The 25,122-nt window shown below is 39.7% G+C and overlaps 1 protein-coding gene and 1 pseudogene across 1 annotated transcript; one reads left to right on the top strand and one right to left on the bottom strand.

Moving 5' to 3' along the window:
* The first annotated feature begins 2,184 nt into the window (after positions 1–2,184).
* si:ch211-285c6.1 lies at positions 2,185–5,642 on the top strand. Its single transcript, XM_087260132.1, is given in 2 exon segments — positions 2,185–2,305; positions 2,679–5,642. Coding segments are annotated over 2 exon segments (1,602 nt in total). The 5' UTR covers positions 2,185–2,294; the 3' UTR covers positions 4,270–5,642.
* An 8,245-nt stretch (positions 5,643–13,887) lies between these two features.
* On the bottom strand, positions 13,888–18,434 carry LOC147835869 (uncharacterized; annotated as a pseudogene).
* Positions 18,435–25,122: the final 6,688 nt, after the last annotated feature.

Below are 25,122 nucleotides of genomic sequence, written 5' to 3'. Positions count from 1 at the left end.
GGACGCCTTCACTGGGAAACATCCATGCACACTCATTCACATTCCTACACTATGGCCAATTTAGCTTATTTAGTTCATCTATAGCGCATACCTCATGTCTTTGGATTTGGGGGAAAACGGAGCACGTGAAGAAAACCGTCGTCGCGAGCACGGGGGTAAGAAAGACCAAAGAGAGGTAAGAAAGACTATTTAAAGAAGAAGACTAGATTTCTTAAATAATGACTTTAAAGCTATAAAATGAGTGGGATAATCAGGAGATGATCCGTGCTGAGCAGCAGCGTCACTTTAATGTAAAGATATTTTCCCACGGGCTGCGGGAAATAAGTGGCAAAGGGAAAGCAACGATTTGCAAATTTAAATTCAAAGCAAATTCAAAAAACCCACCGCTTGTGCGTGCACGGCTCTTTGTTTATCTTAAACCTATGTGCTTACATTTAGAACATTTTGTAAGTTACAGTGAGCCTGCAATGCATTAAAACTTTTCCTTGCAAGCAACAATTGGCAGTAAGCGCAAATCTCTCTCTCACGCACATGCGCGCTGTCAAGCACAATTACTATTAATTATAACAAATATTAAATTTCATGTTAATAGGTCTAAATAATAGCCTATATTTAAAAAATATATTGCTACTAATGTACCCTATTGTACAATCTGCAGTTTCGCGGCTCACTCGCTGTGAACCGCTGTGTCTCATTTCAGAGCTCTTTCAGTTCTCGAAGTTGCCATGGTTGCACACAACATCATCAATGTATCTATGCTCGACTTTTAAGGTTTCACGACAGAAATGTGCACGAGCAGTTATCTGGATTATTTAAACTAACCTCAGACTAGTCAGATCAAATGATCTTCAACTTGTAGTTATGGAACCAATTTAAGTGTGGACGTTTAGTTTGGCTCGTTGAAGTCAGGCTTTTGACTTTAATCCCTGTTTTTCTTAACCACTTTTATGAAATAGCCCCCTGGTCAGACGGACTCAGTGGGTTGCTCGCCATCTGTGGCAGGCTCTGAAAGGTGATGGTTGGGTGGTCTCTTGTCTGGAGTGGCAATTGTGAGTCTGTAGAACAAATAAAGAACAGGGATCCATGCTTGCCAGTGACCATTTAAAAAAAGAATCACTGGCAGGTAGAGTGCACTGGGGTCAAGAACAGTCTTGTGGGATTCTCGAGCATGATCTTATCCTGCTCCTGCAAAAAGGAAATCGGAGCAGGAGGTAGGGTTCATGACTGATCAGGGATGCAAGTATAAAACTCTGGGAACAACATGGAAGACAAACACCACAAGAAGAAGAAGTTGCAGAGAATTTACCTGCCCTATTTCAGAACAGTGATGGAGTTTGAGAAGTCGATGCTGTGTGTTTTGTAAATAAAGCGTCTCAGAATCTTTTTCCTGACAGACAAAACTACATTATAAGGTCAGTTCTATCTTTGTTTTGGAAAGACATTGTGAACAACATTGTGTTTTTAATCACACACACTAAAAATGTCCTAATGGTCCAATTGATAAAGCTCAAATACCCTGCAGACAAGACAGAAGTCTCATGCGTGTTCAGGCATTTGAGTGACAAAAATTAGGCACAAAACTAGTACATAATGATTCTTTCCACAACAGTACCATAGATCACATTGAGTGGAACGCCTTTGGCCCTCTATGATCAACATTCCCCACCCCTTCTCTAAAAATTGGGTGCTTTGCAAGGTTATCGAGTCATCTCTCATTTAAATAAAATGCCTCCTGATTGGCTTCTGCGTTCAGACACACTTAAACATCCATGATTGTCTGCATTACTCAATCCTGCAAAACTAGTTGAAAATAGAAACCTTTGGCACTCATAAAAAATATACACAAGTATAGACTGCAGATTGTACTCCAGAAAGGCTAGTTTACTAATATGCAATGCATTTTTACTCGTGCACCAGCATTTTTGACAACACTGAACACATACAAGTAACATATATTTTTAATTATTTTATTAAGAAAGCTTCCATTTTATTATATACCATTTTATATATATATATATATATATATATATATAGAGAGAGAGAGAGAGAGAGAGAGAGAGAGCGCAGTTTTTCATATCCATTAGTTGCAAGATGGGATAAACCCACAGACATGTTGGCATTGATGTTTTATGACAGTTTGTTCAGGCAAAATGAAAACACCTTTGACTGGGAGGGACTTGAGACAGGTTGGCTTGTTTGTTAAACCAGTATTTCTGTCAGTGCACGCAGATGTTCCGGCTAGAAGCAGATTGAAGGTTTGCTGTGAGGTGGACAGGGTCAATCAAACAGTCATCATGAATTCACGGTAAGTTTGTGCTTTTTACAGGAGATAATTTTTACAAAAGTGATAATCATTAGTTCTGCGGGCTTAACCCCTGTTTCACCTTATGAATAATATATGTTTGATGACCTTTTAAATTTGCCTTCTACTGTCTTTGATGGAGTAAAAAACTATGGCAAACATTTGCCAATCTTTCAATTTTTATATATTACACAATGCTGTTATTCTCTGTTTAGATAAACATAGCATAACAGGATTGTGTGAAATATTATGTAATATATTATTAAATATTATGCCTTAATTGATAAATGTATTGTGCATTTTTATAACTTTGCTCATGGTACAAATGAAAGTGTTAAATTCTGACATAAATATTGAGAGCTTCTTTATGTTACAGAAAGCCACGTTATTTCCCACGCTGGTCAACTTTAATCGATCAAGGTCCTCCAAAACGATTCCTTTTACAAACAGAGAGGAAAATACTTGATGATAATGGGAAAGTCAGAAAATGGTGTTATGGAACAAAAGACACCAGTAAACAAAACAAAATCCTTCTGCTGGTGGGAGAGACCGGTGCTGGAAAGACCACCCTCATCAACTCTTTCATCAACTACCTAATGGGAGTGAAGTTTGAAGATGAAATTTGGAATGAAATCACAGAAGAAGAAGCCAGAGATCAGTCAGAATCCCAAACCTCTGAAATCACCATGTATGAGGTCTTTCCTGTAGAGAGTGCAATTTCTGTCACCATCATTGATACTCCAGGTTACGGAGACACTAGAGGACTGGAGAAAGATCTGGAAGTTGCTGAAAATTTATCTGCTCTGTTTCAAAGCAACGATGGAGTTCGAGAAATTGATGCTGTGTGTTTTGTGATTCAAGCATCAAAGAATCGTCTCTCAGACAGACAACACTACATTATCAGCTCAATTCTGTCTCTGTTTGGGAAAGACATTGTGAACAACATTGTGTTTTTAATCACACACTCTGATGGTCTTCCTCCTAAAAATGTCCTCGGTGCCATTAATAAAGCTAAAATCCCCTGCAGACGAGACAGAGAAGGCCAACCTGTTCACTTCCAATTCAACAATAATCAAGCTGATGCTCGTCAAACTAAAGAACGTTACATTCGTGCTCAAAGAGACGCCTGAGAAGACAGTATGAATGGTATAAAACTATTTCTTCGGTCTCTGGATGAAAAGAACAGAAAAAGTTTAGAGTTGACTTCATATGTCCTGATTGAGCGCATTCAGTTTGAAGCATTTATCTGCAACTTGCAGCTGAGAATCCAGGAGAAAGAGCTGAAGAAGGCTGAGAAACTTCAGATTCAGGAGGCAATGAAACAGAACAAGGAAAAGATTGAACAGTGTAAAAACTTCTCCATTAAAGTCCGAAAGACAGCCAAAAAGAAGGTTCCCATTGAGCATGCATCATGGAAAAACAGAAAGGCGACAACCTGCACGGTCTGTGAGGAGAACTGCCATGAGTTTGACTGCTGGTGGGTTTCTGGTCCCAAGAAATGTGAAGTCATGAAAGATGACTACTGCACAGTGTGCACAGGGAAGTGTCACTACAGCAAACACGTCAAAGAGAACAAGAAATATGTTATTACCACTTCAAACTATGTCTTAGAGTTTGATGAATTTACAAAGGAATATAAAAAAGCCCAAGACCAGACAGAGAGGTTTTCAATTATAATGGAAGATCTTGACAAAGAGCTTAAAGAGATTGAAGACCAAAAATTAATATTACTGTTCAATGCTTACAAGACCCTCAAGCATCTGTCTCAGATTGCTCTAAAACCAGACTCCGCCTTCACCCTCCAGCATCTGGACTTCTTCATCCCCAGAGTGAGGGAGGCTGGGAAAGAAGACTGGGTTCGAGATCTGGAGGAGATGCGGAGAATGGCAGTAGCTGAAGAAGCCAATAAAGACGCTCTGAGTTACCTGAAAGCTGGACTCACAAAACTCTTCATCAATGGGAATTGAACAAGCAGACAAGTCAACAAATGAAATAGTAAAAAAAAAGACTGCCTACAGTGAGAATGCAGGTGGCATTCTGTAACCTGCTTTAACGTTAATTTAAATGGTAATTCACTTCAGTAACATCTGCTTATAAAGTGCTAGACTGAATAAATACAGGGGTAACTGGTGGTTGATTTAACATAAACGTGTGCATCTATAAACACTGAACTGTTAATTTGTGTTGCTGTTGCTTGAACATTTCTACCTTGTATCTTCATTAAGTGCTGGTACATAGGCCAGCAAACTTTCAGCTAATTTAATCATAAAGTAAACATAAAAATAAATGAAACTATTGGAAAAGATAATGCGTGTGTGTGTGTGTGTGTGTGTGTGTGTGTGTGTGTGTGTGTGTGTGGCTACAGAGAATGCGTGAGTGAATGGATATGACCACACACAATGCTGCAATACTGTGCAGCACAGCACAACAGGGTCTAACACAAGAAAGGCATGACCAGCAGGGGGCAGTTATCTAACATACTGAACTCATATACTGTCGTAGCCAGAGTATGCGAGCAGAAGCCGAGAGGTGTGATGCTCCGCTAAACATTCGTCGTTTATCGTGCGAACCACCCAAAGCAAGCACTCCATAAACAACCTGCTCACGCTCACCAGTAAAATTTCTCTAAAAGGCTAAATCTTAAATTATTTTTTGGAACTAAAAATCTTAAATAACTGTCTGAAATTAAAGCGTGTCAATAAAATAAGTTTCTGTTTCAAAGCAGCATTCTTCCTTGTGCTTTTTTTTTCCGTACAGTTTTTTTAAAGGGCACCTATGGTGAAAAATCTACCTTTCAAGTTATTTGGACAAACAAATGTGTATATATAGTGTATAGACCATCATATTGGGGTGATACAAACACACCCAGTCCTTTTTTTCAATTTAACAACATAATAACGGTGGACCAATTAGAGCAGTTTTCAGACCAACCGCAACTTCACGTAGGAGTATGAATTGATTGACAGCTACGCGCATTAACATGTTCCGGCAGTCGCATGTATATGTCAACAAGACCAGGCAGACATACGCAAAGCAACCGGGAATAAAAGGTCTGTTCCCTAAAGGGAACGAGACGCTGCGTCTCTTCAGGAGACACAGTGGGATACAATCCCTCTCTTATAACCTCCTGAAGCACAGGTGAAATCAATCCAATTTAATTGGCAGGACCGTGTGTGACGTCAGACCGGGAGGTATAAAAGCAGCAAGGAAGCATACAACTTCAGCTTTTTCTCTCTTCACTCAGACGCATGAGTCTTTTTCCTCCTACTTACAATTACTGAAAACGCACTACATTAAAACAATGACTCACTCGCGCACACACACGCTCTCTTTTTGCATCACTATTAAAAATAATAGGCTATTAGAGAAATATAATTTAAATCCTGCGGTGTCCTTGTGTAATCAGAGATCAGGACACGCAAGATTTATGTGTGTGCGCAGTGCCTTTGACCATGAGCAAGTACAATCAGTCCTCGAGAGGGGTGTTTGTGCTCATTTTAAAAAGCCCTGGTCGAGTGCTGTGAAAGTGTTTCCTGCGGCTCATTCCCGCTTGCGCTGCGGCCGAGCGGCGCGTGATTTCGCGGAGAATCAGCTCGATCTGAAGGGTAAGAAGGAGACAAAACTCGAGGGTTTTCTTCTTCTTTTTGTTCTCCAGATCGGCATCCTTTCAGCGCGAGCCGGACGCCTGCTACGGCTGCCTTTCTTCTCGCACTGTGGGATTGCGGCTTCGCCTCTGCCTCCGAGGGAGTTGAGAGTATGGAAGGCCGTTGGGACCAAAATGGTTGTTCCCCCCATTATGCCCCGAATATGATTATAAATATAAGGGGTCTAATTTTTAATGAGTACCTGCACAGGGAAGTATTAACCTGAAGCAGGTCTCACATTGTTTGTATGATTAGCCATTTATTCAGCTATGGCTTGCTTAGATTACTCTGTTGCAGAGTGAGGCTTCATATCAAGGAAGTTATCATCTGCAAAGACTGCTTTGCCATCAATGCCGGTGAAAATAATAACATCGGCTCTGATTGGTAAAGTGTATGTGGCAATAGGTCAACTGGCCAGTTGTTCATATACTCTGTAATTATACAATCATACCAAATAGACCGTCCGAAGGACGCCATTGGGAAGGGGTAGGCCTGTTATCGTTCAAAAGGAATTGCTTCGGGCTTTAAATCTGTCTCTCTGTGCCATAAAAATTGATGTTCACAGGGACATTTGTGGCCAAATCCGTCCGATATCAAGAAAGAGGACAAATGTCTCTTCCTTGACGCCCCCATTTTGCCCGCTGGTTCATTAGAGAATCTGTTGAGTGGGCAGAGGGGGGTGGGGCTCCTACGGGAGCTTTCTTTCCTAAGAAACCGTTCTTCTGGGGCGGCTAGGTGGGACCAGCCACAAGCCAGTTATCCGCTCAGCATTGTGTGGGGCAAGAGAGTGCGTTGCATCCATTCAGCCCCCAAAAACAACTGGGGTGGGAAGCAGCGCTCTCAGGAGACAAAGTCTGTCTTGTACTATGGTCAAGAACCACTGTCGTGAAACGAGCATCGTCTCAGAAGTTCTAGTATTAGGAAATTCTTCGGCAGCCCCTGGGAGGAGCAAGGGCTGCCTTATCATGCCCCACAGGGGGTCCATCCGCAAACCCTCCCACCATTGGTGCCTCAGGGTGCGGAGACCCCTGGAGTTGTCTACCAGTGTTTTATCCCAAAAGTGGTGACGCTAGTGAGGCAGTGCCCTCAGGAGAGAAAGTCCATCATGTACTGTGGCCAAGAACCATTGTCATGAAACGACTATAGTCTCCGAAGAAGTTCTAGTATTAGGAAATTCTTCGGGCAGCCCTTGCGAGGAGCAAAAGCCTCCTCCTCGTGCCCCACAGGGGGTCCATCCGCCAACCCTCCCACCGTTGGTGCCTCAGGGCGCGGAGACCCCCGGTGTTGTCCACTAGCATTTTATCCCAAAAGTGGTGGCGCTATTGGACTCACCCCCTCTATGGAGGGTCCGAAAGCAGTTAACTTAGTGGCCTCCTGTCGTGAGTTCACTTCAGTGCCCTGAGTTAGGCATCTAGGGGAGCATAGAAGCCAGTCTTGAGGGACTGGTACCCCTGCGTTATTTCTGGCAAAACGGAAGCGGCTGCCAAACGTTTTGCAGTTGGGTCCTGCTAACCTGAAAGAGGAGCTAAATAATGCAGTTTGGTTCAAACCCCTCTTGCTTCAATAATTTGCTTTACAATTGTAGTAAAGTTAAAGCAGGCTCTAGAAATGGAAATGAAGTAGACTCCCTTATGAGGAAGGAAGTCATAAAACAGGTCCTCCTTCAGACATGGAGACGGGGTTTTTATAGTATTACTTCATTGTTCCAAAGAAGGATGGACGTTATATCCTATATATATATATATATATATATATATATATATATATATATATATATATATATATATATATATATGTGTGTGTGTATGTATATATATATATATATATATATATATATATATATATATATATATATATATATATACATATATATATATACAGTATATATGTATGTATGTATTAGGATGACTAAATCGCTCTGATCAAACGCTGAAGTTCAAAACAATGACTATCAGCACCATAGTGTCACAAATACAGGCTGAGGGCTGGTTTGTCCCATATCCATCCTTTAAAGTCACAGAAAGTTCCTGAGTTTCGCCTTCAGGGGGAAGGCGTACAGGGTTCTTTCATTTGGTCTGGCATTCTCACCCCACACGTTCACCAAAGTAGTTAACGTACCATTGGTTTCACTTTGGCTACAAAGGACTTGTATTCTCTATTTTCTCGACGGCTGGCTAATTTAATTCCAGTTTAGGGAGTTAGCAATTCACATAGAGATGTTGTTCTTGCTTACATAGAGAAGTTGGGGTTGCGGCGAATCCTACAGTAAAGTATTATTGTGCCAGTTCATGTTGAGACAGAAGTTGGCAAATACTTTTTAGGTTTATTATGGAACTCTACAATGATGTTCGTGTGTCTGTTACTTTACTCAAATAGAGTTAATCCAGATCGCCGTAAAGAGTGTCAGGCTGGGCCTAGCTATCACTGTCAAACTGTTTAGAGGCTGGTTAGCAGCAGCCATAAACATAGTTGGGTCTGCTAACATGACATTGTTACAGCGGTGGCTCAAATCCAGGGATTTCGCATAATCAAAGCCTTGTGACATTATCTACAAGCTTTATCGATATGGTGACAGCCCTGGTTTCATTTACCCATTTAAACCCATTTAATCAATTATAAATAAATACTTTGTAGTGTGCAATGTAACACACACAAACACACACAAGAAATGCACATACGCCAGACATGAAGTTGGTGCAGACCAACGCACATTCTCACGTTAATTTCATCGTTAGTAAATCCAAACGTGAGCGTGAAACTTGGCGTACGGACAGTTTTTGTGCGTATGCAGAGTTGATACATGAAGCCCCTGTTGGTTTCTGACAATAACTTAGTATGATATAATCTAGGGGCTGAATCAAACTTTCTTTAAATATCAGCAAGCATGGGGCGCCCTACTATTACTTAAAGGAAAATAGTTCTGACTAAGAACCAGAACTGGTGAGGATGTGTCCGTGAGCAGATGGATCTGGCCAACATACTGACTCTAAGTGACCGGGTAAACATTAAGGGAAAATAAAGATTTATTAGGTAAATCGACCGAAATTTGACCAAATCACAACCTATAAGGTAATCAGCTTGAATTAGTTCAATCTAAGTTTTAATTATTATGAATTAGAGTCAGATTAAAATTCAGAGTTGGAAACAAATGAAAATAAATTTCACCAAGATATTTCTTTTCACATGTGCTGAAAAGGCTTACACACATTTAACCTTCACCCATACTGTTAGTTCTGTCATATGACTAATAGATGGACTTTTACAACATTGAATAATTTATTCCTCCATTATTCCTTATAAAACCCTGACACGAAGGAATTAACTTACAAATTAATTCATGGCACTTAAGCCTGAACAAAAGAACACATACAACATTTAAATGTATTAGATTCTAAAATTATTATTATTTTTTTTAAATTAAAGTCATATTATGTAACTTAAAAAACTATTCTAAATTCGGGCCCATGATTTTGTCTGGATGTCATCAGGGCTCTGTAGTCCGTAGCCTACAGCAGATATGCGGAGCGTTTGTAATATCAGGGAAGGCTACCGAATGTGCCTTAAAAAATCATACAGCATATTTTCATTTTAATCTAAATTTGTTATAAAGTGAAAAATATATTGGGCAAGCCTATTTATATTATTATTTTTAGAATTATTTCATTCTGTGCTGCTGGAAATGCAGGTGCTGTCAAGAACAGGGGTTGGAGAAAAAGGAGCAAGGACCCAAGTACAAGGAAAGATTGTATTTATTTATAATAAATTAAAAGGCAAAACAAACTACCCCGAGGGGAAAAACATTAACAAAACGAATAAACAATCAAAACACTTATTGCATGAAACCTTCAAAATTAAAACGACATTTAGAAACTAGAAGCAACACCCCAGTTACAAGGACAAACCTGTGGACTATATTAAACAGCTAAGGGCATCACAAAAGTGCCTAACATCTTCATGTTCAAAACAAGTACAGGCACTCCGCGAATCTTACTGTTGCTTATCTTGCTGATGTGTTCGACCACCTGAACACATTGAACACATCAATGCAAGGGTGTCACGATCACCAGCGATCTAACCACCGGAGATCTCTTGAAAACATTTACACTTACATGAACTACAAATCCGCCATGTTATAGTCTACAACACCCAGTAATGCAACACACACTCACACACAACCGGTTCCAGATCCTGACTGATTACACTCTCACAGCTAAAGCTGCTCAGACTGATTACTTGGAGTATAAGAACAGCACAAACACACAGAATATGGGTAATGTCTACTGTTTTATTGACACTACAACGCATTTTCCTTTGTCTTGTTTTGCCGTGTTTTTGATCCTTACCTCGTTTATGGCACATCTGAAAGACTCTCTGCCATCCACACTGGACCCACATCAGTTTGCCTACCGTGGCAACAGGAGCACAGAAGATGTCGTCTCCATAGCACTGCACTCTGTACTCACACACCTGGACAGTAAAAACACTTATGCCTAGTTCAGACTGCGTGATTTTAGCCACGATTTTGGCTCGCCGACAGGTTTTGAGAAATCGCCGACAAATGCCTGAAATCATGGGTAAATCGGTGCTCGTGCACATGAGTGACAATCACACAGTATGAACTATCAAAGCACGATCTGAGAGAATCGCAGATGAGTCGCCGATGCCTGAGAGATATTTGGCATGCTGAATATCTGGAGCTGTCGGCGATTCAAATCATGCCGTGTGAATTGAGTTATGACTGAAAATAACATCAGCGATCGCCTACAGCCAATGAGAGAGCGGCATTCACTTGCGTGCAAGTATGTATACCTGCTGCAGGCCATGGGGAGGCTGGGGGAGAAGTTAAAAGCGCTCTTTTTTGGTTAATTTGGACCAACGAAATGGAAGAAAAACAAGTGGAGGTTTGACAGGACTCAAGAGCAACCGTGTCTGTTTGACGTTTCATACAGAAATAAATTAATTTATTATTACCTTAGTTTGAGGAGAAATGGCTAATTCCCTTCAAACCCAGGTGAGCAAATATGTACATTTTCTACCCCATTAAAGGCTTCTTTCTCATTATGTAGTTACTAACAAAAGATATACGACATGTTTTTGGCTGTGAGACGTAGTTTGGACGAAGTTGTTGGCGATTCTTCCTATTGTAAAGTCATGCAATGTGAATGTCCCTGTCGCCGATCTATCTTGCAGTGTAAACAAAGCAGCGACGAAACGCTAGCCCAGATAGTCATGCAGTGTAAAAACATCTGTGACACGACTACTTTGAAAATCATGCAGTCTGAACTCGTCATTATGCACGAATGCTGTTTGTGGCTCAGCATTCAACACTGTCACAGTTAATGATCAAACTCATAGACCTGGATATTGATCCGCCATGGTTAAGTCCCCCCCCCCCCCCCCCCTGGGTGGACCCGTGCCTTCCCCATCCGCTAACCACCTTCTTATGCGCACTCCCCCTCCTTAGGGTTAGTCCATATGTAATTTCATTTTGTCTCCCTATTGGGTGCGGATGGTCTCCGCAGCGTCCTCCCTACCGAGATTGCACGCTTCCCAACGTACTGTCGTATTTCCCTGAATTATCTAGACGCTAGCGACTCCCAAAAAAAAAAAAAAAACTATTCCGTAAAGCTTCTTTTGAATTGGGGATAAGTTAGGGCCAAGGGCACGTTGGAGGACCGCGAATTTCAATATTTTCGATACGTCACGCTTGCCTGACTGCCCTCTCATCGGAGGCGTTGGTAAGGTGCAGTCATTATGGCGCTTTCAGTGGCTCCCATACGTGGATTTTAACATCAAATCCACTTATAGCACTGGAGTTCCCCAACCGAAGGGGAACGTTCGGGGTTACAGAAGTAACCCTTCGTTTCCCGAGGAGGGTAACGGAAGTGCTATACTCCGTCGCCATAATGACTGTCTCTTTGCTGTTTAAAAGTCTCTTCAGCTTAAAAAGGATGGTGTTTGCTGGTGCCAGGTGTGCTTATATGCTCAGTTAATTGGCAATGCGGCACACCTGCGCAAGCTTACGCTACCAATTCATTGCTTTCATTGGCCCGTTCAATACTCTTTCAGACAAGCGGCTTCTGAACCGAATCCTCCCATATGTGGATTTTAACATCAAATCCACCTATAGCACTTCCGTTCCCCTCCTCGGGGAACGAAGGGTTACTTCTGTAACCTCGAACGTTCTTAGGAGTGCTGTTTCTGTGCTTAGACAAAGTGCATCTAGCTTTAGGTTGGTTATCAAATCATTACCAAAAAGAGTTTTAGAGGAGAGTGATCTAATGTTCAATAATCCAAGTTTTATCTTTTGATTAGCTTTATTTTTTACTCAATGAACATCGATTAGATTGTTACCTTTGAATCAAATCAAATCATTTTTACTGTAACATCATCAGCAGCACGTGTGCTATGATGAGTGAAAAGCTTAGGTACTGGCTTCAGACGGTACAAAATACAGACAGAGCAAGTACAATAGCAGTGCAAAATACAGTCAACGACAATGTTAAATTGACAGGGGTATGTACAGTGAATAGGTGTCCACATAAGTGCAGTGCATGCTACAAATTGATAGCGTGCAGTGAGGGTATGGAAGAGTCTTTGTGTGGTGTGTTAAGTGTTCATCAGCCTGATACTCTGAGGGAAGAAGCTTTATTTTAGTCGGCTGGTGCGTGACCGGATGCTGCGGAACCATCTGTCTGAGGGTAGCAGAAATAAAAGTCTATGGCTTGGTTGGCTGGAGTCACTGATAATTCTCTTGGCTTTCCTCTTGCAACACCTGGTGTACATGTACTGGAGGGAGGGAAGCTCACCTCCTACTAGGCGTCCAGCAGGTTGCACAATCTGATGTAGGCCTTTGCGATTGCTGCTGGTGCTATTTCCATACCAGGTGGTGATACTGCCAGAAAGGATGTGCTCCACAGTGCAGGTGTAGAACGAGCGGAGGATGTGGGGGCTCATTCCAAACCTCCTAAGTGGCCTGAGGAAGAAGAGGCGTTGTTGTGCCTTCTTCAGCACTGCGTCTTTGTGAGCAGTTCCTGTCAAATCCTCAGCGATGTGGACTCCGAGAAACTTGAAAGTGCTGACTCTCTCCACTGGTGTCCTGTTGATGGTGATGGAGTGTGTTCTCTCTTCTCTTTCCTGAAATCCACCACCAGCTCCTTGGTTTTGCTGATGTTGAGTGAGAGGTGGTTTTCCTGACACCACTGCCTCAGAGTGTGCACCTCCTCTCAGTAGGCCGTCTCATCATTATTGGTGATTAGGCCCACCAACATTGTGTCATCAGCAAATTTAATGATCACGTTGGAGCTGTGTTTGGCTGTACAGTCATGTGTGTACAGATAATCCAGGAGAGGGCTGAGAACACAGCCCTGTGGGGCACCAGTGTTAAGGATCAGTGTCGATGATGTAATGTGGTTCATTTGGACCACTTGACGGCTGCTTGACAGGAAGTCCAGGATCCAGTTGCACAATGACCTGTAAAGACCAAGAGCCTGGAGCTTCCCCGTGGTGTTGAATGGTGAGCTGTAGTCCACAAACAGCATTCTCACAAATGTGTGCAAGGTGAAAGCAATTGCATCATCAGTGGAGCGGTTGTTTCTGTATGCAAATTGCAGAGGGTCAGTGTGAGCGGGCAGTACAGAGCAGATGTGCTTTTTAATCAGCTTCTCAAAGCACTTGCTGAAGATGGGTGTCAGAGCAATCAGGTGCCAGTCATTTAAGCATGTGGTTTTAGCTGATTTCGGTATGGGCACAATAGTAGCTGTCTACTAGGGGTTTGGGAGGCTTTTTATATTTAGAGATTCGGGGAACAGACACAGTCTCTATGTTATTATATCTAGGTGTCTCTATGTGGTGCAGATTATTTGAGTTAGCTAAACAGTGGAGACTACCAGACGGTAGGTTAAGCCAATCTGTCTGCTCCCTAAATTGGGCCTCAGTTAGTCAAATGACAACACTAAGATTATATGCCAGATTACTAGAAAGGAGAGGGTGGTATGAAGACCATCTCTCTTCAACAGGTCTGTTCTACCCTCAACACTTGGCCAATTGTCTACAAAACCAATGTTATTCAGTGGGCACCCCTGTATTAGCAGTTTATAAGCAGGCAGTGTATCGGAGCATATTATGGTGTCTGACATCGTATTTGCAAGATCTCACACCTCTTTAACATAACTTTTAGTGATCTCTGACTGATGTAGCCGAACATCATTAGTGTGGATCAATGTGGATAACGATCTTACTGAACTTACGTTTCGATTTAGCCAGCACTTTTAAATTTGACATTATGTCAGGCATTCAGGCTCACGGCAGACATTTGATTATGGTGGCTAGTGTCTCTATTTGCAAGTTCCGTACTATGGAGTCGCCAATTACTAAGGCACTTTCATCAGGTTTCTCAGTGGGTGAATCACTGAGGAGACTAAGGCCATACTCACACTATGTACAGTTGCCTAGAACCGGGCCAAAGCACGCTTGTCCCCCCTACCGTCTCCCGCGACGGCCCGCACTTGCATTACAATCGGGCCTCGGCACGCTTACGTCATCGATGCTGCGCTGTTCAGTGAGCGCTCCCGCTTAGCACAGCGAAGATTGCTCTAGTTATATCGTTTCAGTCGTTTGATATGCGGTGACACGCAGTCAGATATTTCACCGAACAGATCCGCCAATTTTGACACTCACAAACAATCATAAAGCCCTCGTGCTGCAGGAATGAGGAGGTCTGCTGGAGGTGCGCAGCTGTCATGCAGTGATAGGTTTGCGTATTTAATAAACTACGGCAGTTTGCGTTTACTGAATGGCAAACATACTGCATGATAATGGTAAACATTACTTTTAGGCACAAGCAGGCTAAACACAGAAAACCTGAGAGGTAAACAACAAGCAATGACAGTATAATAAGTTACTCACCATCAGAAAAACTGAAAGTAAGGCTTCATCCACGTCGTGTAAGTATTAGCTCTCCTCAGAAATATTCTCCTTTGTTTACTTTTTGCAAACGAGCCGCTACGCGGTTAGCTTGAGTTGTTAGCAGCTGTGTGGGCACTCCATGCAGGAGGCAGGTGCATCGAGTGATGATTGACAGTTCACTGCAGCCAGTAAGAGCTAAAAGTGTCCAGTAACATGAAAATCACTCAGCCATTGGCTAAATTGTCTGCCAGTCAAACTTCTGGGAAGTAATGTTAAGAAGTGACTGATTGATAGCAATGCCTGAGAGACATGCAGACGGTCAAAACACTCGGCTTTTGTTTAGATTTTAGTAACTATAACTTGGACTTTTTATTTAGTTTGTGGTCTCATTGTATCTGTAACACTGTAAGCTATGACATCGACTGGTCTTTTACTCCAAAGACGGCGTTTTCACATGTAAGTAAACAATAGGTCTCCGGCAGAAACGGTGACATAAACAAATGAATAACCATCCATAATTCCACACTATTGTGTCAGTGGACTAAATGTGCTTGATGGGATGTTTTTCTGTGGACTCTTACCTTTCAAAATAAACCGTGATGTACAGCGATGAATCCGTGTGTGTGTGTTATTACATGATATGTACGCCATATCTATTAAGTGTTTTCTGCAAAACTTACACAAATTTAGCAAATGCATTCTTTATAAGCTTTCCATTGAAAAACAACTAGCTGCAATGGGGATGTAGCTTTAAACTAATGTAGAGTTTTTCAAGATTACTCTTGTCCATTTTGATGTAATCTATTCATAAAGATTGACGTGGAAAAAACAGCGCCTCAGCACGTCCTCGTCGGGGCGCTGTGGAAGACAAATCTCTGCCTCTGTTTTTATGTGTGAATGCACACAGCATAAATTTCTCCTAAAAAAAGTCCTAAAACACTGATACATTTGACCACAGCACATATCTTCACTGTGGGATGGTCCATCCTAGATGCCTCTGAGCCCAGAGAATTTGACTGTGCTTCTGGCTACTGTTAACATAGGGCATCCTTTTGGCACAGTACAGGTTTAACTGGCATTTGTGGATGTAACTATGTATTGAGGTACTTTACAAAGGTATACTGCAGTAGTGTGGTGATGTGGCTTATAGGGCCATCTTATAGATAAAAATGTCTTCTTCTCTTTCTTTGAGGAACATTGTTTTCAATCATTGCAATAGTTTTGTCATGTATTTGTTGGCAAACTAGCGATGCTTGGCCCATCTTAGCTCCTAAAGGACTAGACCTTTTTTGAATGTTGCAAGAATCAAAATTGGTGTTTATTTGAGTACATAATTAAAAACAAAATAAAATAAATAATTAAAAACCATGAGAAACACATTTAAGAATGTGTGTTGTATTGCTAGGAAATACAAGCCAAAGTAAATTTAGAAATTATTCTTTCTGTATTTCTGTCTTCCATACTGTCCCAACTTTTTCCGATTTGGGGATGTACATATGTTATGTTCCTACAGAAGTTTTAGTTAACATGATTTAATAACCAGCAGTTATATATTACAGATATTTTACTTTTTTTTTCTTTATTACAGATTTAATCTGTTTTATAAAGGTTTTAAACTTGTAAAACTCGTCTATAAAGGTGCAGCTGATCACAGAGAGGTGTAAATCCTGTTTCCTGTCTTTTTAATACTTACAACTTTTGATTTCAGTGTCATTAAACATTAGCTAAGATTATTAGATGCTTTATGAATAGTTGCGGTTGTCAGTTTAGCTAAGCTAACTGATTTTAACAAATGAAGTCTTATTGTAAAGCGTTAACAAATAATAATCCACTAAAGAATCAGAACATTTACAGCATGTCACTGTATATGGCAGAGTTCTACTAATTAAGAACTAACTTTGTCACCAACATGTCACATGAATTATGTGTGAATAACTTCTACCTTGACTACTTTATTATTACACGTTTGTTACCTAATGTATTAATTAACACTTTAGATTAAACTGAATGTAACTCACTCTACAAGATAGAATCTTTATTAAAATGGTACCTTTTGCATTACCAACAATGACACATTACAAACAGTGTACATTACAAACACTAAATATTGACTTTCAAATGCTTCTTGATTTTGGCCTATGAGTAGTTAAACGTCCACGCTTAAACTGGTTTCATAACTGGAAGTTGAAGATCATTTGGTCTAACTAGTCTGAGTTCAGTTTAAATAATCCAGATAACTGCTCGTGCACGTTACTGTCGCAAAACCCTGAAGGTCGAGCATAGATACATCGATTATGTTGTGTGCTACCATGGCAACTACGAGAAATGAGAGAGCTCTAAAATAAGACACAACTGTTCACAGCGAGTGAGGCGCATTTGTTTAAATATATAATAACTTACACATAATATTGCAACAAAGTTAGAGAGCAGCTGACATGAAATTGCAGATCGTGTGCTTATGCTTGACTGTGTGTGCGCACAGGCGAGAGAGAGCTAAAACGAATATGCGCTTACTGCCAATTGTTGCTTGCAAGGAAAAGTTTTAATGCATTGCAGGCTCGCTGTAGCATACAAAATGAAAATGTGCCTGTTAGCACATTAAGTTTAAAATAATGGCAAGAGCTGTGCACGCACAAGCTGTGGGATTTTTTATTTGCTGCTGAGACCACTGCAGAATGCTTCTTTCCCTTTGACACGTTTCCCGGACCCCGTGGAAAATATCTTTATATTAAAGTGAGGCTACTACTCAGCCCGGATCATCTCCTGATTACAAACACATTACAAACAGTGTACATTACAAACACTAAATATTGACTTTCAAATGCTTCTTGATTTTGGCCTATGAGTAGTTAAGCATAAGTAAATAAAAATGAGCCCTTGAGGCAAATGAGGCAAAGCCATGACATTAAAATACATTCAAAACCCTAAATTCAGATATTAAGCCAATGTGCAAAACCAAACCAGTGTAAAAGTGCTCACTCTACGAATGCACAAAACTCATGGATTATCAAAATAATATGTATTTATTAACAGGACATTCTCTACAGACACTGAAACATTGACATGCAGGAATTAAGGGGTGATGACAATACACAGGCAGGGATGACAAGGAGATGTTGACTACACACACAGCAATGACAAGAAGATGTTGACAATACACAAGCAGGAATGACAAGGAAATGTTGACAATACAATACCGTATACTAAACTGAACTATAATAAGAGTATTAAACCACAGAAAATGATTACACAAATTACTAACAAGGGTGACAGCAGGTGGAACTTATGATCATTAGAACAAAGGGGGTCCCATGACTAACACAGACACACCAGACATGTGACATTATCCCCTGACCGCCCTCTCATCATTGGAAGGCCAAGGCGGAGTCCACAGCTTGGAGGCCGGAGGAGATGACGTAGGGCGACACCTTCTCGAAGGCGAAGCAGGCAGGCAGGCCCTTAGCAAGACCTCCCCTCCTGGAGCATGGGGGTGAGCTGGGAAACTGACTAACTGCAGCAGCACTGGGCTGCAGCCATTGGCATATGTGTAGAGAGGGTGGGTTGGGTGTGATGCTGCTCATGACAAACACAGCTTACTTTCAGCAGTGGGGAAGTGGGCGCAACTCTTACTCGGTCCCTCGACGTCCACCAGCACTCTTAATTTCAGCGATGTTGCCAGCTCACACACCTGGGGGCTATTTCATAAAAGTGGTTAAGAAAAGCGGGGATTAAAGTCAAAAGCCTGACTTCAATGAGCTGAACTAAACGTCCACGCTTAAACTGGTTTCATAACTGGAAGTTGAAGATCATTTGGTCTAACTAGTCTGAGTTCAGTTTAAATAATCCAGATAACTGCTCGTGCACGTTACTGTCGCAAAACCCTGAAGGTCAAGCATAGATACATCGATTATGTTGTGTGCTACCATGGCAACTACGAGAAATGAGAGAGCTCTAAAATAAGACACAACTGTTCACAGCGAGTGAGGCGCATTTGTTTAAATAAATAATAACTTACACATAATATTGCAACAAAGTTAGAGAGCAGCTGACATGAAATTGCAGATCGTGTGCTTATGCTTGACTGTGTGTGCGCACAGGCGAGAGAGAGCTAAAACGAATATGCGCTTACTGCCAATTGTTGCTTGCAAGGAAAAGTTTTAATGCATTGCAGGCTCGCTGTAGCATACAAAATGAAAATGTGCCTGTTAGCACATTAAGTTTAAAATAATGGCAAGAGCTGTGCACGCACAAGCTGTGGGATTTTTTATTTGCTGCTGAGACCACTGCAGAATGCTTCTTTCCCTTTGACACGTTTCCCGGACCCCGTGGAAAATATCTTTATATTAAAGTGAGGCTACTACTCAGCCCGGATCATCTCCTGATTATTCCACTCAGGGTTTGCAGCTTTAAAGTCATTTTTTAGAAAATGTATTACCTCTTTATATCAGTCAGTGCTTTCTTAATATATTTTCTTTAATAAAAGGGCACATAGTTTACCCCTTTTTATGATTTAATATTAATATTATGGTTGTTCTGAGTGTGCCAGTTTAGGTTCAGTTCAACACACAGTTCAGATGTTTTTATTATCATGTGTTCAAAAGTGTCATGTTGGGGGTGTGTACACAGCTCTCTGTTTTAGGGGCGTGTTGCTTCACATGATAATTAGTTTCGACTTCCCACCCAATGTAACAAGGAGGCGGAGCCAAGAGCTTGCCCGCGCTGTGTTTGCAACAGACAGGCAAACAGAGAGAAGCAACCAGAGTGAAAGGACTAGCATTCAGCCCTACATGTACGACTCGAACACAGACGAAGCAGAGAGTACACAATTATTAGTGTCTTTGTGTAGTTTTACAGCCGACTGTGAGCTAGTTTAAAGTGCCGAGCTTGTATACCGAGACTAATAACCGCGCACACTGAATTAACTTTGACTGAGGCATTAGAGTCGTGACACGGCACACTCAGACACGTACATTTGCATGTTATTTAAAATTAAACTATTCAGATGGAGCTCTGTGGCGCGGCAGAAACATGAAGTGTTCTGAATTGTGACTGGGCGCCATGGACAGCCGTCGACTTGAAGCTGTGTGTGTACCCTGATAGAAACCTATGTTTAGAATTCCAAAATGCCTAGCACTGCGTGGCGCGACGGTGCTTCTGGTGTGGGACCTGCAGTGGGTTCGGTTTTTTGTTTCCAATTGAGAAACGCGGATGTGAGGCAACGCACATGCACTTTACAGCTGCACCTAGTTAACTTCACAGTGAGGTTCTGTGAATGCAAGAAATTCGAACAGCTGAAGTTTAATGTAGACGCAATAAAAAGTAAACATGTTTGCAAAACCACCTAAAGCTACAAACGATAATTTCAATTAGAGCGATAATGTGGGGAATATTGATCTTGTGTTGAGCCCTATGAGCCTTTCATCTAAAAATAGAGCAATTGTGTTCCTCCAGTAGTATCGCTTTGACTCACACTGAAAATGGCAGATGTGAATCAACAAACTGAGGATATGGTGACGCGCCAGTCAATCAATATTGGTGAGCGGAGGGCCGCAGTCCTCAGTCAAGTTGCGGTTGCTCTGAAAACCGCTCCAATTGGTCCACCGTTTTATATGTTGTTAAATTGAAAAAAAGGACTGGGTGTGTTTATATCACGCCAATAGGAAGCTCTATACACTATGTCTACACACATGTCTGTATAAACAGAAAAACAGTCTACACCCCTCACAGATTATTATTTTAAATTAGCATTTTCTACAGAAAGCTTTATAATAATATATTTGTGCATATACATTAGATTATTCAGTACCAAAGCAACATTTGGAACTAATCTAACAACAAAAAAATGTAAGTCCAAACAAAAGTCTCAGTCCAAAAATTATTACACCCAAATTGATATGTTGAGGATAAATATCAAGTAAAATTTTAACAAACATGAAAAAAAAAATTGTTAAAATGTTGTAGTTTGTATGTTTCGTATGCAATAACTTATTTGAATTTAAATATGATATTGTTCTATTCTTTAAGATGTTTGGTATATATATATATATATATATATATATATATATATATATATATATATATATATATATATATATATATATATATATATACTATTAAGTGACTATAATTTGGTAATCAGTTTTAAAAGTTTAAGTTAATTAAAATGGCATCAAATTACAGCAGGTGAATGTTAACATTACTTTGATTAAGCTTGAACTTGACTTAGCCTGAGAGTTAACCTACCCCGGTCCAGGCTAATTTCCCTGCATATGTTCCCACAGTAACTGATCCCAAAGTATTGTACATTTGATTTATGAGACCAAATCCACCATTAATAAACCTGACTTACAAAAAATAAGCCTGGCTTTTTCTCTAAGCTTGGTTTATGCAACAGCTCCCTAAAAAATGGGGGAAACGCATGCCTCAAATTCTTCTTTTGGGGTCTGGTATTCGGTCACGTTCACTCACTCTACAAACACAAAAAACTTATGGATTATCAAAAGAATATGTATTTATTAACAAGACACTCACTACAGACATACAGTAATTAATGGGGGATGACAATACACACTGGAATGACAAAGAGATGTTAACAATACACACACAGGAATGACAAGGAGATGTTGACAATACACAAGCAGGAATGATGAAATGTTGTTGACAACACAATAACGGACGATAAACTATACTAAAGAAAGGGGTATAAATAGACAGGACATGATTACACAAATTACTAACATGGGTGACAGCAGGTGGAACTTATGATCATTTAACACAATGTCACAGCAATTTGTAACTGTTTAATTTAGCGGCTAATTCGTATGAATTCATACGATCTAATTCATACAATTTAGTATGATTTGCTCATCCCCCAATGACGGTTGGGGCTAGTGGTGGGGTTGGGGGCCACCCCTCCTTTTTAAAATTGTACAATATCGTACGACTGAACTTGTACTAATTCGACACTAAGTGAGATCAGGCTGGATCATTAGAAGCAGGAGGCTATTTGACCCAGGTGATGTGACAGCACGTCAACACATATTAAAAATGTAGATGCACTCAGATGAAATCATTATGAAAATAAAAATGTCTGCCAAGCACTTATTTAGCTGTGTTATGAATTTTATAGTGTTTCTTCAACCTTGACGACGATAGAGTAACCACTGTAGCCACTTTAACCACTCACACTGGGGTAAATTTGAAATGTATGAATAACAATGAAGAACAGGGGCCTTATGTACGAAGACTTGTGTTGAATTAATACTAAAACATTGCGTGCGCACAAAACTGTAAATGTGCGTACACAGTAAAAAATTCAGATGTATGAAACACCTCGTACGCCGAATCCCATGCATATTCTCTTTGTACACCCGAATTAACATGAAACTGAGCGCACTTGCACGAGTGCAAAACCCCTCCCTGCCTCCTCCCCGTATAAATATGCTAATGACTCTACCTTGGCAAAACCAAAGGAAAAAGCAATGGCAAAAGCAAGCAAGAAGAGAAACTTTGAACAGAATGTAAATTGGAGGTGCTCCTGAAAAACTGTGTTATTTAATGCAAGTTTGATGTTGAAATGAGCGATTTGAGTGATTTCCGCCCGTTTGATCGGCAGAGTTAACAAAGCTGAAGAGGGAGGACAGCAGCAGTGTGAGTAGTGTAGCGGCTAATGCTCATGGCAACCTGTTTTGACACTGTCATTCATGAACTCGATTCCAATCCAGCATCTGATGTACTCCTACTTCTTTTTTCCCTGACTACATATCAGATTTTGCCTACTCTTCATCACGAGGAACACAAGTAGGAATCATTAATAAGCGTGTGTATTATGTTAAGCGCATTTACATTGGGCAAACCGTCGATCGCTGCAAGTTGCGCTTTAATGTTTGGCTGGTCAACTGCATGGTATGGAAACCTTATTTAACTGCTAGACATGCGGATAATCTCATCCCATACAGCTGCCATTGCACAGCTCAAAGACACTTTGTAGTGTGCAATTTAATCCAACTGCTTCTAGGAGTCACCAATGCAAATAAAACAAACACACACAAGAAATGCACGTACACCAGATAGTATGGACCAACGTACATTCTCACGTTCATTTCATCGTTAGTAAATCCAAACATGAGCCTGAAACCTGGCGTATGATTCCTAAAAATTACCAGGTTTTATGGCATAAATCAATATGGAATAAAATATTACACTAACAAACAATTATTTCAGTGTTTGGTTTGATCAAAATTAGCGCCAAAAGATAGAATTATTTTATGATATTTACAGCTTGCTCTTATTTTTGGTGTTATTTTACCATTCTGGGACACTTTTCTAGCATTTTTTTTTTGGCAAAACGTTAAAGTAAAAATGTCAACATAAAATGTTCAATATATAACGCAATTATTTTTTAAAAGATATATTAGTGCTATGTAGGTCTACAGTACATATTACTTTATTATATATATCTAAAAGTGCTACCAAAGACGATAACAGTAACATAATAACAGTTTTAAGTTAATAAGTTATGTAATAAATAAATAAGTTTTTTGGAAATCAAAATCTCTGCATATAATTTACAATATGAGCTTTTAGGTTAAAGTAATAATAATTTGCTTGTGACTCATGTATTTTTCTCCCCAGATTGATATTACAATTTAAAAATGGAGGTCTCTGCCAACACTAATACAGTGCACCAAATGCTGCAGATATTTCAACTGTTTTTTGCTCGAGAAATGAAAAATCTCCCCAAGAATATTTTATTCGATGTTATTTTCTACGTAAAAAAAATTATATATATATATTATTATTATTATTACTGCAATTGGTATTTTTCACCATTTTTTTCTATGCATCGTTTAAAGCTTGATGACTTGTAAGATCTCATAAAAATACACTAAAAAAGTGTGTTGTGATAAAATTACTCATAGTACTATATTGTATTGTATATGAAGAAATTTGTTGTATATGAAGATAATATACTTTGCCTCAACTCAATACAAAACAGTGATAAATGCTTAATGATTATATAAAATAAAATAAATGTCTGAAAATATTGAAGTAACTGAACAATATATATTTAGAAACACAATGAATAAAAGGCAACATAATTATGCATTAAATCAAAATTTTGTATGTTTATTACTTCATATAATAATGTATTCAATCATATCGTAATATTTTATTTTAGAAAAACAGTTTGTTACAGTTTAGAAGCAGCTAAAATCAAGTTGATCTTTTAAACAGCAGGTGGCACTGCGAAGCTCTGGAAATGCAAGTCTAGCCATCTGAGTGAGCAGGTCTGAGCATGTGGTTGTCTCCGGGCCTGCAGCTTCATAATGTTGGTGAATGATGCAGTTAAGAAAACGGAAGTAACAATCTTAAATGTTTCTGTTGACCAGGGCTTAAAAACAAAGAAAAAAAATCCAATCTGTTCACTCTGAGCAGAACTTATTTTTTTTAGTTCTGTTCTTGCGTTCCTTGTTAAACAAAATTTTCCGAAAACGGTTTTCTAGAAAAAAAAAAAAACAAAAAAAAAAAAGGTCAAGAATGTTATTTTATTACAAAGTATTGCAGGGCTCTAGAGTGACCTGATTTCTTAATGGTGCAACTAAAACTTCTATTTGAGGGGTAAAATTTAATGAATTTTCGATAAGTATCATTAAAGAAATATTTACAATATGAACTTGCTTTTGGTTATATCTATACTGGCTTTGCGCACTTAAGAGCGCTCTTGCTCACCAGCAGCAGTTGATTGACACCAGCTGGGTGCTGGTGTAAGGGTGCTAAACAGCCCCACTTCTTGGTATCCAGCAGCAAGTGTTGTTCCTTCTTTAAAGTGTCTTTTATTTTTTAAATCTCTCAAATTAGGCTAAAATAATCTCCCTTTGAGATACTAGTTCAATTATGTGCTGTAGGATATTGATCAACACCCCCAGTATACATATTACACCCTGCAGGTCTACAGTTGTGATGTGTTATGAATTACTTGTTTTAAATGACAGTGAGACATGCAATATTTAGTTTTTATTGTAAAAAAAAAAAAAAAAAAAAAAAAAATATATATATATATATATATATATATATATATATATATATATATATATATATATATATATATAATCCAGTACAAAGTAAAATAATATTTATTAATGGCCTATTGGCAGCGTATAGCCATTAAGCTTCAAATAGCCTAATTTTTTTTTTTTTTAATTAATATTAAAACAAATTACTAGACACCATTTGATTTTATTTTGTTTCCATATATTTTTCTCAAAT

Source organism: Danio rerio, chromosome 7, assembly GCF_052040795.2.
Source record: "Danio rerio strain M-AB ecotype USA chromosome 7, GRCz13ab, whole genome shotgun sequence".
NCBI lineage: Eukaryota > Metazoa > Chordata > Actinopteri > Cypriniformes > Danionidae > Danio > Danio rerio.
The sequence above is the reverse complement of the archived record's forward strand: the minus strand, read 5'-3'. Positions and strand labels throughout refer to the sequence as shown.